Source organism: Pan paniscus, chromosome 17 (assembly GCF_029289425.2).
Source record: "Pan paniscus chromosome 17, NHGRI_mPanPan1-v2.0_pri, whole genome shotgun sequence".
In the NCBI taxonomy this organism is placed as follows: Eukaryota; Metazoa; Chordata; class Mammalia; order Primates; family Hominidae; genus Pan; species Pan paniscus.
The window spans coordinates 26,385,737-26,399,694 of NC_073266.2; the positions used below are offsets into that span (position 1 = coordinate 26,385,737).

General features: G+C 45.4%; 1 protein-coding gene across 3 annotated transcripts in view; it reads left to right on the forward strand.

The window, feature by feature from the left end:
* LOC117977778 (nuclear pore complex-interacting protein family member B8-like) overlaps window positions 1-13,958 on the forward strand; it is a 79,318-nt gene that overhangs the window by 51,248 nt on the left and 14,112 nt on the right. For 2 of the 3 annotated variants that reach the window (XM_063597177.1, XM_063597178.1), the window contains one exon: window positions 13,085-13,231. In XM_063597177.1, the coding sequence (XP_063453247.1) occupies window positions 13,085-13,231 (147 nt within the window). Of the gene's footprint in view, window positions 1-4,205; window positions 4,940-13,084; window positions 13,232-13,958 lie in introns of all 3 variants that reach the window. The other variant, XM_063597179.1, reaches the window with a different exon arrangement.

Sequence of the window (13,958 nt, forward strand, 5' to 3'; positions counted from 1 at the left end):
ACCTCGTAATCTGCCCACCGTGGCCTCCCAAAGTGCTGGGACTATAGGTGTGAGCCGCTGCACCCGGTCCAAGATAAAATTATTTTAACAATATACTATGAAGAGAAAAACACTGGCTATGAAAGAATATGCATAGTTTTACCCCGTTTAAAAATAAAGATTGAAAGAATACATATGCAAGTAAGTTTATTTTTATTTTTGGTAATACTTTACTGCATTGTCTGAATATTGACAATCAGTATGCATTATGAAGCTACATGGCTAACATTGAGTACTCACTGTGTGTGCCAGGCCCTGGGTTCAATGCTCTACATGCACTTATATTTCATTTAATTCTCTCTGCAACCTGAGATGGTATAGCCACCTCATTTTACAGAGTTGAAACTGAGGCTCAGAGACTGAAAGTTAAGCCTGAGGTTACAGTCAATAAGAGGCAGAGCTGGAACTGAAACCTACGTGTGTCTGACCACCAGTTCATGTTCTGACGGCAGGCTAGTCTGCATCACAGAGTGTGGGGTAGATGGTGCATGCCTGCTAGGATGGGCTAGGTATCACTGTAGGTAACAAACAGCCCCAAACGATGGAAATGTACACCACTGAAGGCTCTTTTCCTGCCCATGCTGCACATCCTCCATGGCTCTCCTGTGCCCTGTGCCCCACATGCCCTCATCCTGCCACGAGAATAAAGGAGCAGCCTCCATATGGGAGCTGTCAGCTGCTCTAAGAGATGAAGGAGAGGGTGGCCAGTCTCAATGGCTCCCAACTCTTTTGCCTCAAGGTGACACGCTTCACTTCCACTCACATCTCTTGGGTCAGAGCAAATCCCATGGGTACATCCACTTTCAAGTGGCCCAGGAGAGAACCTGAAATACTCGGTGGACTCCATTAAGGCCGTCATATGGTGTCAGCCTGCATGGGAGACTGTGGAGGGGCAGAGGAGGAGAGTGGGGAACTGATGGGAAATGACAGGAGGACTAAGTCACCGCAGATTTGCTTTATCCTCAGCCAGGTGGAGTTTGTCCCGGAGCTGCACAAAATCATCACCAGCATGATGAAACGGAGTAGACTTCAGAAAAAGCAGTTTGGTCAGATGTAATCAGCAGTGAACTCAGAATCAACTGAGTGACATTGAGTCAGTAAATCTCTGACTGCCTCAGTTACCCCAGATGATAGTTTTGAGGATGGGAACATTGAGAGAGTTGATTTGGAAGGATATCAAGAGTAAAAATTCCAACATTTTAGTTCCTTTAAGTTAAATCCAGGCACTATTTTTCCTGCAAGTCTCCTGTTCCTTTCAGATTGCACAGGTGAGAGTGCTCAGATTAGGGCTGGAGGTTGTAAACTATTGCTCCCACACTGACAGTGCCCCCGTGTCGTGCATGTATTCTGTGCGTTTTCCTGTGCTAAACACTCTCCCAAAACATCGTGGGGCCTGATTCTTCCTCTTTGTTCCAATGGCCCTGGGTGACTCAAGTGCCCATTCAATGACCAGGACACAGAGGTCTTAGAGAGATGCTCCATGAGGCCCCAGGTGCGAGCCTGTACCCTGCCGGAGCATGAGGCAAGGGACAGGGCATCGTCTGTGGGGATAGTGGGGGTAGTGGGGGTAGTGTTCAGCCAGGCTTGGTGACTCTACTTGCTCACCAGACGATCCTACACCTGCCACCTCTGATGGATCCACTGCCTCTGTGCCTGCCTGTACTGCTGATGCTCCAGTGGATAACCCAGCATCCCAGCCTAGGCCCAAAGCCACCGAAGATGGACCTGCCCCCTGGGGACCCAGGAGTCCTACCACTCAGGTGTCCCCAGGAGTGCCCAGACCCTCATTCTTATCCAGGACCTAGGAGCCCTACCCCTGGCCTTCCCTCATCAGCCGTAAATGATGATTTACTGCTGTTACCACCATCACTGCCTTCAGTGACCAAGGGCCTTCCAAGGTGCCAGCTCTGGAATGAAAGATGCCCTTGGGAGGTGATGACACTCAGGTACACGGGTGCTCAACAGATTGCTTCCTCCTATCCTCAGACGGTCTTTGCATGCATGCAGCCATTGGCACTCCCATTGTATGGAAGGAAACCAGCCCAGGGTCACACAGCTGGTCAGCAGCAACATAGCTGGTCTCAAATCTAAGGTGCCTGGCCATGCCTCCATGAGGGACTGCCTGCAAGGGAGGTTGATCCTGGCTTTGGGGAGCCTTTCCTGGGCTGCACGAATAACCTTCATTGTTCGAGACCCCAAACTCTGCTCACATCTTCCTTTCCCTGTCTCTGCTTGGGCTATGATCACGGTGACTCTAGCAACCCTTCATGGACATTATAGTACTCTCTGCCATTCACTTTTGGTCTAATCTGACTTCAACCCCCACTTACTTGGTCTCTCCTTTTACAACCAACACAACCGAAATCTAGGGCTTCTTTTTTTTTTTTTTTTTGAGACAGAGTCTCATTCCATTCTGTCACCCAGGCTGGAGTGCAATGGTACGATCTCGGCTCACTGCAACCTCCGCTTCCCGGGTTCAAGGGATTGTCCTGCCTCAGCCTCCTGAGTAGCTGGGATTACAGGCGTGTGCCACCATGCCTGGCTAATTTTTGTATTTTTAGTAGAGACGGGGTTTCACCATGTTGGTCAGGCTGGTCTCGAACTCCTAACCTCGTGATCCGCCTGCCTCAGCCTCCCAAAGTGCTGGGATTACAGGCGTGAGCCACCATGCCCAGCCAAATCTAGGGCTGGAACATGGCTGCAGCATATAAATAGAATTGAATTCCATAGTTTTGTTAATCCTGTTTTTTGTTTGTTTGTAGTTGTTGCTGTTTTTGAGACAGAGTCTCGCTCTGTCGCCTAGGCTGGAGTGCAGTGGTGCAATCTCGGCTCACTGCAGACTCTGCCTCCCGGGTTCAAACTATTCTCCTGCCTCAGCCTCCCAAGTAGGTGGGACTAAGGCGCCCACCACCACACCCGGCTAATTTTTGTATTTTATTAGAGACAGGGTTTCACCATATTGGCCAGGCTGGTCTGGAACTCCTGACCTTGTGATCCGCCCACCTCGGCCTCCCAAAGTGCTGGGATTACAGGCGTGAGCCACCAGACCCAGCCCCTGTTTTGTTTTTGTTTTGCTTGTTTCTTAGGGTTGTTTTTCTATTTATGGTAAAGGCATTGGCTTTCCATTTGTAGCATCAATAGAATATTTCCTGTTTACAATAACCTTATGTCATAGTAAATGGTAAAGGGATTTAAAGCAGTGGTTTTCAGCTGCCAGAGGCCTGAGTGAGTTTGGGCACACTCTGTGTGATCGGGCAGAAGGCCTGTGGGAAGTTTAGCTGAGGACAGGGCCAGGAAAGGTGATGGACAGTGGGGGTCTGTCCTGGTCACCAGGCCCCTGGGTCCTGCCCACCTGCTTGGAGCTCCCCACCCATCACACATGATGCTGCCAAGCCCTCTGGGTATTGTGGGCAAATGCCTTAGGAGAGAAGCTGATGAACTTTGTTTCTTGAAATGCACAGATTCCTTGGACATCCCTGAGAGGTCAATCATGAAAGTCAACTTGGTTTTCTCCCCGTCTTTTGGGTTCAGAATTTAAAGTCCACACACACAGGCAGTAAGATGATATAGATAAGGACATCATCACTCGGTTTCGGATGTTAAAATGTCTAGGTGGGTTAGGGGTGATTTGAGATCACACAACCTTGTGCCACAAACAGGAATTCCCAGGCCAGAGGGAGACATTTTATTGCCATGTTATGATCTCATCATTGAGTTGGAAGGCAATCTTGTTTCATTTTGGATTCTTATGTTTATGTCTTATAAGGGCACTTTGAATTTCCAAGCAAATAATAATTTTGAATTAGCTTTTAATCATTGACTTCTAGCACAGTTATATGATCAGAAACATGCTGTGTGATTTGATTGCTCTCAAATATATTGAGATTTGCTGGAACAAAATAAGTCAGGTTAATTTTTGTAAATGTATCATGCATGCTTAAAATGAATGTATCTACATTTGTTCCTGAGATACAGGTTGATGGACGGATGGCTACATGGATGTGATGGAGATGGTTTACTATCGGGACCTTCCGCATCCTGCTGATGTTTTGTTGCTTAGGATATGAATGGCTGAGCGGAGGCTGTAAAACCTGGCACTCTGCTTGGGTATGAGGTTCTTCCTGCCATCCTGCCATCATTTGTTTTTTATGTTTTGTCACCAAAAGTGACCTTGAGGAACCCTGGGAGCTCAGGAAGGAAGGAGCGCCCAGAAGCAGGGACAGGGAGCTGGTTGGGGAGGACCAGAAATCAGGTTTGTGAAGGTTCCAGAGAGGACCTGTCCTTGCGAGGAGTGTGGGAGACTGAGATGGGGGAGGGGTCATTGGAATGATGCGGGCGCTACTTGGCATTGTCCATTGTGAGGCACCACCGGGGTCATCAGGGATTGGTGGAGAGGGAGTATAAAGCTCCAGGGTTGCTAAGGGAGGGCCCAGACTGAAGAAGGTTTGGTGGATAGCAGAACCTTTTTGTCTCCCTCTAATTGCTCCTAAGCCTCACGCTCCCTTGCCCCGCGTGTCCTGTTGCTTCCCTGATCTTCTCCGTGACCTGTAGCTAAACCTTCCACCAGTGCTTGAGAACTTAATTTGAACCGGATCCTTTCCCAGACCCCTTTCTTCTTCTCTCCTCCTCCTCCACCTCCACCAGGTGCCCAACAGCCCCCTTCTCCTCCTTTCCCTTCCCTTACTTCCCCCCTTCCCCTCCCCCTCCCCTCCCCCTCCCCTCCCCCTCCCCAACTCAGATCCGGCCCTGGTCCCCGTCCCCTTCCCTCCCCACTGCCCTAAGCCACCTCCACCTCTGTCCTGGCCGCCTCAGGGCGCCCTGAAAGGACCAGGACATGTGGCTGCGCTTTTGGCTCCTCCTTTGGCTCCTGCTGGGATTTATCAGCCATCAGCCCACCCCTGTGAGTAGACTCTGGACCCGCGGGGTTTCTTCCTTTTTACTGGGCTGTGTCACGTGGCATGAAATTACACAGCTCAGGCCTGTAATCCCACCACTTTAGGGGGCCGAGGTGGGCAGATCACTTGAGTCCAGGAGTTGAAGACTAGCCAGGGCATCATAGCGAAACCCCATCTCTACAAAAAATTCCAAAAAAGATTAGTTGGGCCTGGTGGTGCGTACCTGTTATCCCAGTTACTGGAGAGGCTGAGGTGGGAGGATCGCTTGGGCCCAGGAGCTGGACGTTGCAGTGAGCCGAGATGGCCCCGCTGCACTCTTGTCTCTAACAAACAAAATGGACCAAAACAAAGCGAAATGTCATTTGATTTGTGTCATCTGGTTTGATGACTTTTTTTTTTTTTTTTTTTTTTTTTTTTTTTTTTTTTTTTTTAGACAGAGTCTCACTCTGTCACCCAGGCTGGAGTGCAGTGGCAAGATCTCGGCTCACTGCAACCTCCGCTTCCGGGGTTCAAGCAATTGTCCTGCCTCAGCCTCCTGAGTAGCTCAGATTACAACGCCTGGCTAATTTTTGTATTTTTAGTAGATCACCACGCCTGGCTAATTTTTGTATTTTTAGTAGAGACGGGGTTTCACCATGTTCGCCAGGATAGTCTCCATCTCTTGACCTCGTGATCTGCCTGCCTCGGCCTCCCAGTGCTGGGATTACAGGCATGAACCACCGCGCCTGGCCAAAATATATAACCTTAAGTGTAAGTTTACTAACTTTGGAAAGTACATACACCAGCATAAACCAACCCCCTTTCAAGATCTGCATTATTTTATTTATTTATTTATTTTTTTGAGACAGTTTCTCCCTTGTTGCACAGGCTGGAGTGCAATGGGGCAATATCAGCTCACCACAACCTCTGCTTCCCAGGTTCGAGCGATTCTCCTGCCTCAGCCTCCCGAGTGGCTGGGATTACAGACATGTGCCACCACTCCCAGCTAATTTTGTATTTTTAGTAGAGATAGGGTTTCTCCATGTTGGTCAGGCTGGTTTTGAACTCCCGACCTCAGGTGATCCGCCCACCTTGGCCTCCCAAAGTTTTGGGATTACAGGCATGAACCACCATGCCCAGCCAAGATCTACACTATTATGTCACCCCAGAAAGTGAACTCTCACTCTTCCCAGCCAGTCTCTTTCTTAGCATAGGTTAGCTTGCTTATTCTGGAATTTCGCGTATACAGATGCATGCCATGCCATAGGTACTCTTTTGGGTCTGCTTTATTCTGCTCAACACCATGTTTCTGAAATCATTATCATTGTTGTATGGTTCTGTAACTCCATCATTTCCATTTCAGACTCAGCATATGCTGAGTTCAACCTGTTGAAGGGTTGTCTCTGTTTAATTCACCATCTTGAAAGAAACATTTAAAATTGAGATGTTTTCAAGAATACATAGTTAAATCCTGAGGAATCCATGTAGAAATGTTATCACAAGCTGTCTGAACTTACTCAGGGGAAGTCTTCATCTTCACTCACATAAGAGTCTAATGGAATTAATATCAACAATCTTAGAGAAATCTCACACTATTCATGCCATTTTCATGATCTCCACCTTGGTAATTTTTTTTTTTTTTTTTTTTTTTTGGAGACAGAGTCTCGCTCTGTCACCCAGGCTGAAGTGCAGTGGTCCGATATCGACTCACTGCAACCTCTGCCTCCCGGGTTCAAGTGATTCTTCTGCCTCAGCCTCCCAAGTAGCTGGAACTATAGGCACGTGCCACCATGCCCTGCTAATTTTTTGTAATTTTAGTAGAGATGGGTTTCACCGTGTTAGCTAGGATGGTCTCAATCTCCTGATCTCGTGGTCCACCCACCTCGGCTTCCCAAAGTGCTGGGATTGCAGGCGTGAGCCACCATGCCCGGCCCACCTGGTTAATTTTTAAGCACTAAAATTTGATACTTATTTGTGAATGAAGTAATCTCTTCATTGTATTTTTTTTTTTTACTTATGCTGAGCTTTAAATGACAAAGATTCATACAATCCAAGAGAGAAGTATTATTTAGAGGGATTCTTTTACCATGTGATATATAATAAATGCATCCAATGTTATACATCAATTTAAAAAACAAGTAAATAACTTTAAAGAAAAGATAACTACTGGCCAGGTGCAGTGGCTCACACCTGTATTCCCAGCACTTTGGGAGGCCGAGGCAGGTGGATCATGAGGTCAGGAGTTGGAGACCAGCCTGGCCAAGATGGTGAAACCCTGTTTCTACTAAAAATACAAAAATTAGCCGAGTGCGGTGGCGGGCGCCTGTAATCCCAGTTACTCAGTAGCTGAGGCAGGAGAATCGCTTGAACCCGGGAGGCGGAGGTTGCAGTGAGCTGAGATCATGCCACTGCAATCTAGCCTGGGTGACAGAGCAAGACTTTGTCTCAAAACAAAAAGAAAAGATAATTACTTTATACTTAGCTTGTCTTACCCATGAGGGACGGGCTGCATGTGGCCCAGGACAGTTTTGAATGCAGTTCAACACAAATTTGTAAACTTTCTTAAAACATTAGGAGATTTTGGCCAGGTACAGTGGCTCATGCCTGTAATCCCAGCACTTTGGGAGGCTGAGGCAGGCAGATTACCTGAGGTCAGGAGTTCGAGACCACCCTGGCCAACATGGCAAAACCCCATCTCCACAAAAAATACAAAAATTTGCTGAGTGCATTGTCAGGCACCCGTACTCCCAGCTACTCAGGAGGCTGAGGCAGGAGAATCACTTGAACCTGAGAGGCAGAGGTTGCAGTGAGCCGAGAGCACACCACTGCACTCCAGCCTGGGTGACAGAGTGAGACCCCATCTCAAAAACAAAACACCAAACAAAAACAAAAACAAAAAAAATGGCTGGGCACGGTGGCTCACACCTGTAATCCCAGCACTTTGGGAGGCCGAGGCAGGCAGATCGCCTGTCAGGAGTTCAAGGCCAGACTGGCCAACATGGTGAAACCTCATCTCTACTAAAAATACAAAAATTAGTCGGGCATGGTGGCAGAGACCTGTAATCTCAGCTACTTGGGAGGCTGAGGGAGGAGAATGGCTTGAGCCCAGGAGCTGGAGGTTGCAGTGAGCCAAGATTGCACCACTGCACTCCAGCCTGGGCGACTGAGTGGAGCAGAACTCTGTCTCCCAAAAAAAAAAAAAAAAAAAAGAGTTTTTTTTTTAGATCATCAGCTCTTGTTAGTGTTAGTGTATGTTATGTGTGGCTCAAGACAACTTTGCTTCTTTTAATATAGGCAGGGAAGTCAAAAGATTGGATATCCCTGCTTTATACCAAGAAAGACAACACCCCACATTTGCAATGCCTAAAAACACTACCAGCCATCTGAAAAACATGAGACTTCTAACTTCTGTTCTTTTTTGTATCAGTGGAATCCCACGGTGATATCTGAGGGATGTGGTTACCTTTTGGAGGAGGTGGACGGTTTCTAAGGATGATTCTTTCTGAGTGAAATATTGTCGGTGTCATTGACCTTTTCATTATTTCAACTATTATTATTCCAGGTTATCAATGATCTGGCTGAGTATCGTCATCGTGAGACTGACTTTGGTGGAAGTCCTTGGATAATTGGAAGTCCTTGGATAATTAACATTATTGAGTTTCTGAGACATTACACGTTTACCATTCTCTTCTGCACAAATTACCTTTGTGTGAGTATCCTAACTTTCTGTAGAGGTATACTTGTAATCACAAATAAGAATAAATTATATAAAACAATTCACATTTCTGGACTTCATTATGAATATGTGGTTTTACCCAAAAAATCAGGGGAATGATTTATTAGCATAAGAATTATGAAAATATCTGCCATTTACATTATGAAAATTAAATAGGTCAGTGTTTGTTTAATAGAATGTCAACAGAGCTTTTGGTCAAAAATAAGTTTTTTTTAACCTTTGTGCTATTTATCACAAATGGAGTATGAGGTTTCGTCACTTAAATAGGAAATTCTTTCAAAACTCTTCTGCTTTATAGTTCTATCGTATGGGTGGAAGGAAAGCTTCCAATGTCCTCTCTGAAGATTCACTGCAGAAATGAGCTGACAACAGACAGCTTAACAGGAAAAGAAAAACATAGAGCAGGCATAAACATGGGAACCAGCTGAAAAATGGGACTGCTAGAAGGGCCAGATGGTTGATGCTTAAAGAGCACCCTCTTCTGAGGGGAGAGGGAGATAGATGGAGATGTAGGCCATTTAGAGGGGCAGCAAATGATTTTTTGGGGAAATGAAAGAGGCCAAGGAACAAACAATTGGCCTGAGACAAAGTTCCTCCGAGGTCATAGGGACGAGGTGACAAACTGCCGGAAGGTGAAGGGCAGAACTGCACTGCGTCTCGTGATGCAGAGAAAGCCCCAGAGAATCTCTTAGAACTGCCCTCCAAGAGAATCAATGAAAAGTGTGTCTGGGCAGGGTAATTTTGAATGACATCATTCAAAGTGCATGTTCCCACTTGCAACTGAGAGAGATCAGTATGTCAAAAGTCTGTACTTGGTAAGAATTTGGCTGCTAAGTTGTGCCATAATTTGTCTTTTGAGCCTTTTTTCCTTTGGGTAAGTTGAGCTCTACATTTTGTCTTGCCATTCATGACAGTAAAAATGTGGTTGTCTGGGGGCTGAACCTCCTTCTGAACAATGATCCAAGATAAAAGTACTAATACCACAATGCTTTTTTATATTCAAGGGAAGAGGAAGTATGTTTCAGTTTTACCGCCTAGATAATTACACGTCATTTGGCACTGCCTTTCAAGATATGTAGAAAACAGAAAATACATGAGTTATGAAGATATCTAGACAAATTTAACATTCTCTATGCCACTTAGTCCTGAACAGAGAATTTTCGGTATACATTGGAGGAAGCTTTTTTTTTTTTTTCTTTTCTCACCCCCGAGACGAGTCTCCCTCTGTTGCCCAGGTTGGAGTATAATGGCGTGATCTCGGCTCACTGCAACCTCCACCTCCTGGCTTCAAGCGATTCCCCTACCTCAGCCTCTCAAGTAGCTGGGGATTACAAGCGTGAGCCACCACGTGAGCCAGGGGAAGTTTTTAAATTTACCACTTTTTAACAATTCCATTTAGGAAAGTTCAGTTGAGCTGTTGGACTTGGACAACTTCACACCTCTCATCTTTGTCCTTGTCATCTAGTCATCTATACCATTAGCTCCTAAGCAGGGACATCATGGGTGCCATGAAGCATTCATGCGTGATGGCATTTCTTTGCTTGTCATTTCTTCATGTGTTTGACATTTCTCCTAGCTCCAAACTGGGCCAGCTACCTTTCCTATGAAATCTAGCAGTAGCTGTGGGATTGACATGGTTGCTCTTTTCATCTTTTTAGATTACCCATTGCTTCTCTCGAAATCCTAGTACATGATTTTTTTTTTTTATCCTATGTGCAGAAATCAGGAAAAAACAAATTCTACAAAGAATTTGAAAGATATTATTTCAGGCCAAGTGTGGTGGCTCATGCCTGTAATCCCAGCACTTTGGGAGGCTGAGGCAGGTGGATCACTTGAGGTCAGGAGTTCAAGACCAGATGGGCCAACATGGTGAAACCCCATCTCTACTAAAAAGACAAAAATTAGCCAGGCACGGTAGCAGGCACCTGTAATCCCAGCTACTTGGGAGGCCGAGGCACAAGAATCGCTTGAATCTGGGAGGTGGAGGTTGCCGTGAGCCAAGGTAGTGCCACTGCACTTCAGCATGGTTGAGAGTGACACTCCATCTCAAGAAAAAAGTCATTTCAATGACTACCTCAGGAGATTCATAGGTATCTGACCCACATCTGAGATGGGATTTGCATTGCATTTTAGCTATGATGAGAACAAAGATTTAATATCTTAGAAGATTAAAAGCATACTGTGATAATATGGAAATCTTGGTGGGAATTCAGTCATTAGTGAGAATGTTTTGCGTTAAGTTCAAACCAGCCTCAATGAAGCTGATGTGAGGGAAGGGAAAGTGAACTCTGAGTAGAGCAGGGACAGAAGGAAGATGCTCCAGTGCAGATCAGGAAGGAGCAGGGGGTGAAATGTTACAAATTCTAGAACTCAGAGAGCTGAAGGTAATTACTTCCTTTTCAAGTTGTGAAACATGTTAACCTGTGGTAAAATACTTATAAGATGATAATTACCATCTAACCGTGTTGAAGTGTACAGTTCAGTTGTGTGAAGTATATTCATGTCTTTTTTTTTTTTTTTTTTTGAGACAGAGTCTCGCTCTGTCACCCAGGCTGAAGTGCAGTGGTGCGATCTCAGCTCACTGCAACCTCTGCCTCCCGGGTTCAAGTGATTCTTCTGCCTCAGCCTCCCAAGTAGCTGGAACTATAGGCACGTGCCACCATGCCCTGCTAATTTTTTGTAATTTTAGTAGAGATGGGTTTCACCGTGTTAGCTAGGATGGTCTCAATCTCCTGATCTCGTGGTCCACCCACCTCGGCTTCCCAAAATGCTGGGATTGCAGGCATGAGCCACCATGCCCGGCCCACCTGGTTAATTTTTAAGCACTAAAATTTGATACTTATTTGTGAATGAAGTAATCTCTTCATTGTATTTTTTTTTTTTTTACTTATGCTGAGCTTTAAATGACAAAGATTCATATAATCCAAGAGAGAAGTATTATTTAGAGGGATTCTTTTACCATGTGATATATAATAAATGCATCCAATGTTATACATCAATTTAAAAAACAAGTAAATAACTTTAAAGAAAAGATAACTACTGGCCAGGTGCAGTGGCTCACACCTGTATTCCCAGCACTTTGGGAGGCCGAGGCAGGTGGATCATGAGGTCAGGAGTTGGAGACCAGCCTGGCCAAGATGGTGAAACCCTGTTTCTACTAAAAATACAAAAATTAGCCGAGTGCGGTGGCGGGCGCCTGTAATCCCAGTTACTCAGTAGCTGAGGCAGGAGAATCGCTTGAACCCGGGAGGCGGAGGTTGCAGTGAGCTGAGATCATGCCACTGCAATCTAGCCTGGGTGACAGAGCAAGACTTTGTCTCAAAACAAAAAGAAAAGATAATTACTTTATACTTAGCTTGTCTTACCCATGAGGGACGGGCTGCATGTGGCCCAGGACAGTTTTGAATGCAGTTCAACACAAATTTGTAAACTTTCTTAAAACATTAGGAGATTTTGGCCAGGTACAGTGGCTCATGCCTGTAATCCCAGCACTTTGGGAGGCTGAGGCAGGCAGATTACCTGAGGTCAGGAGTTCGAGACCACCCTGGCCAACATGGCAAAACCCCATCTCCACAAAAAATACAAAAATTTGCTGAGTGCATTGTCAGGCACCCGTACTCCCAGCTACTCAGGAGGCTGAGGCAGGAGAATCACTTGAACCTGAGAGGCAGAGGTTGCAGTGAGCCGAGAGCACACCACTGCACTCCAGCCTGGGTGACAGAGTGAGACCCCATCTCAAAAACAAAACACCAAACAAAAACAAAAACAAAAAAAATGGCTGGGCACGGTGGCTCACACCTGTAATCCCAGCACTTTGGGAGGCCGAGGCAGGCAGATCGCCTGTCAGGAGTTCAAGGCCAGACTGGCCAACATGGTGAAACCTCATCTCTACTAAAAATACAAAAATTAGTCAGGCATGGTGGCAGAGACCTGTAATCTCAGCTACTTGGGAGGCTGAGGGAGGAGAATGGCTTGAGCCCAGGAGCTGGAGGTTGCAGTGAGCCAAGATTGCACCACTGCACTCCAGCCTGGGCGACTGAGTGGAGCAGAACTCTGTCTCCCAAAAAAAAAAAAAAAAAAAAGAGTTTTTTTTTTAGATCATCAGCTCTTGTTAGTGTTAGTGTATGTTATGTGTGGCTCAAGACAACTTTGCTTCTTTTAATATAGGCAGGGAAGTCAAAAGATTGGATATCCCTGCTTTATACCAAGAAAGACAACACCCCACATTTGCAATGCCTAAAAACACTACCAGCCATCTGAAAAACATGAGACTTCTAACTTCTGTTCTTTTTTGTATCAGTGGAATCCCACGGTGATATCTGAGGGATGTGGTTACCTTTTGGAGGAGGTGGACGGTTTCTAAGGATGATTCTTTCTGAGTGAAATATTGTCGGTGTCATTGACCTTTTCATTATTTCAACTATTATTATTCCAGGTTATCAATGATCTGGCTGAGTATCGTCATCGTGAGACTGACTTTGGTGGAAGTCCTTGGATAATTGGAAGTCCTTGGATAATTAACATTATTGAGTTTCTGAGACATTACACGTTTACCATTCTCTTCTGCACAAATTACCTTTGTGTGAGTATCCTAACTTTCTGTAGAGGTATACTTGTAATCACAAATAAGAATAAATTATATAAAACAATTCACATTTCTGGACTTCATTATGAATATGTGGTTTTACCCAAAAAATCAGGGGAATGATTTATTAGCATAAGAATTATGAAAATATCTGCCATTTACATTATGAAAATTAAATAGGTCAGTGTTTGTTTAATAGAATGTCAACAGAGCTTTTGGTCAAAAATAAGTTTTTTTTAACCTTTGTGCTATTTATCACAAATGGAGTATGAGGTTTCGTCACTTAAATAGGAAATTCTTTCAAAACTCTTCTGCTTTATAGTTCTATCGTATGGGTGGAAGGAAAGCTTCCAATGTCCTCTCTGAAGATTCACTGCAGAAATGAGCTGACAACAGACAGCTTAACAGGAAAAGAAAAACATAGAGCAGGCATAAACATGGGAACCAGCTGAAAAATGGGACTGCTAGAAGGGCCAGATGGTTGATGCTTAAAGAGCACCCTCTTCTGAGGGGAGAGGGAGATAGATGGAGATGTAGGCCATTTAGAGGGGCAGCAAATGATTTTTTGGGGAAATGAAAGAGGCCAAGGAACAAACAATTGGCCTGAGACAAAGTTCCTCCGAGGTCATAGGGACGAGGTGACAAACTGCCGGAAGGTGAAGGGCAGAACTGCACTGCGTCTCGTGATGCAGAGAAAGCCCCAGAGAATCTCTTAGAACTGCCC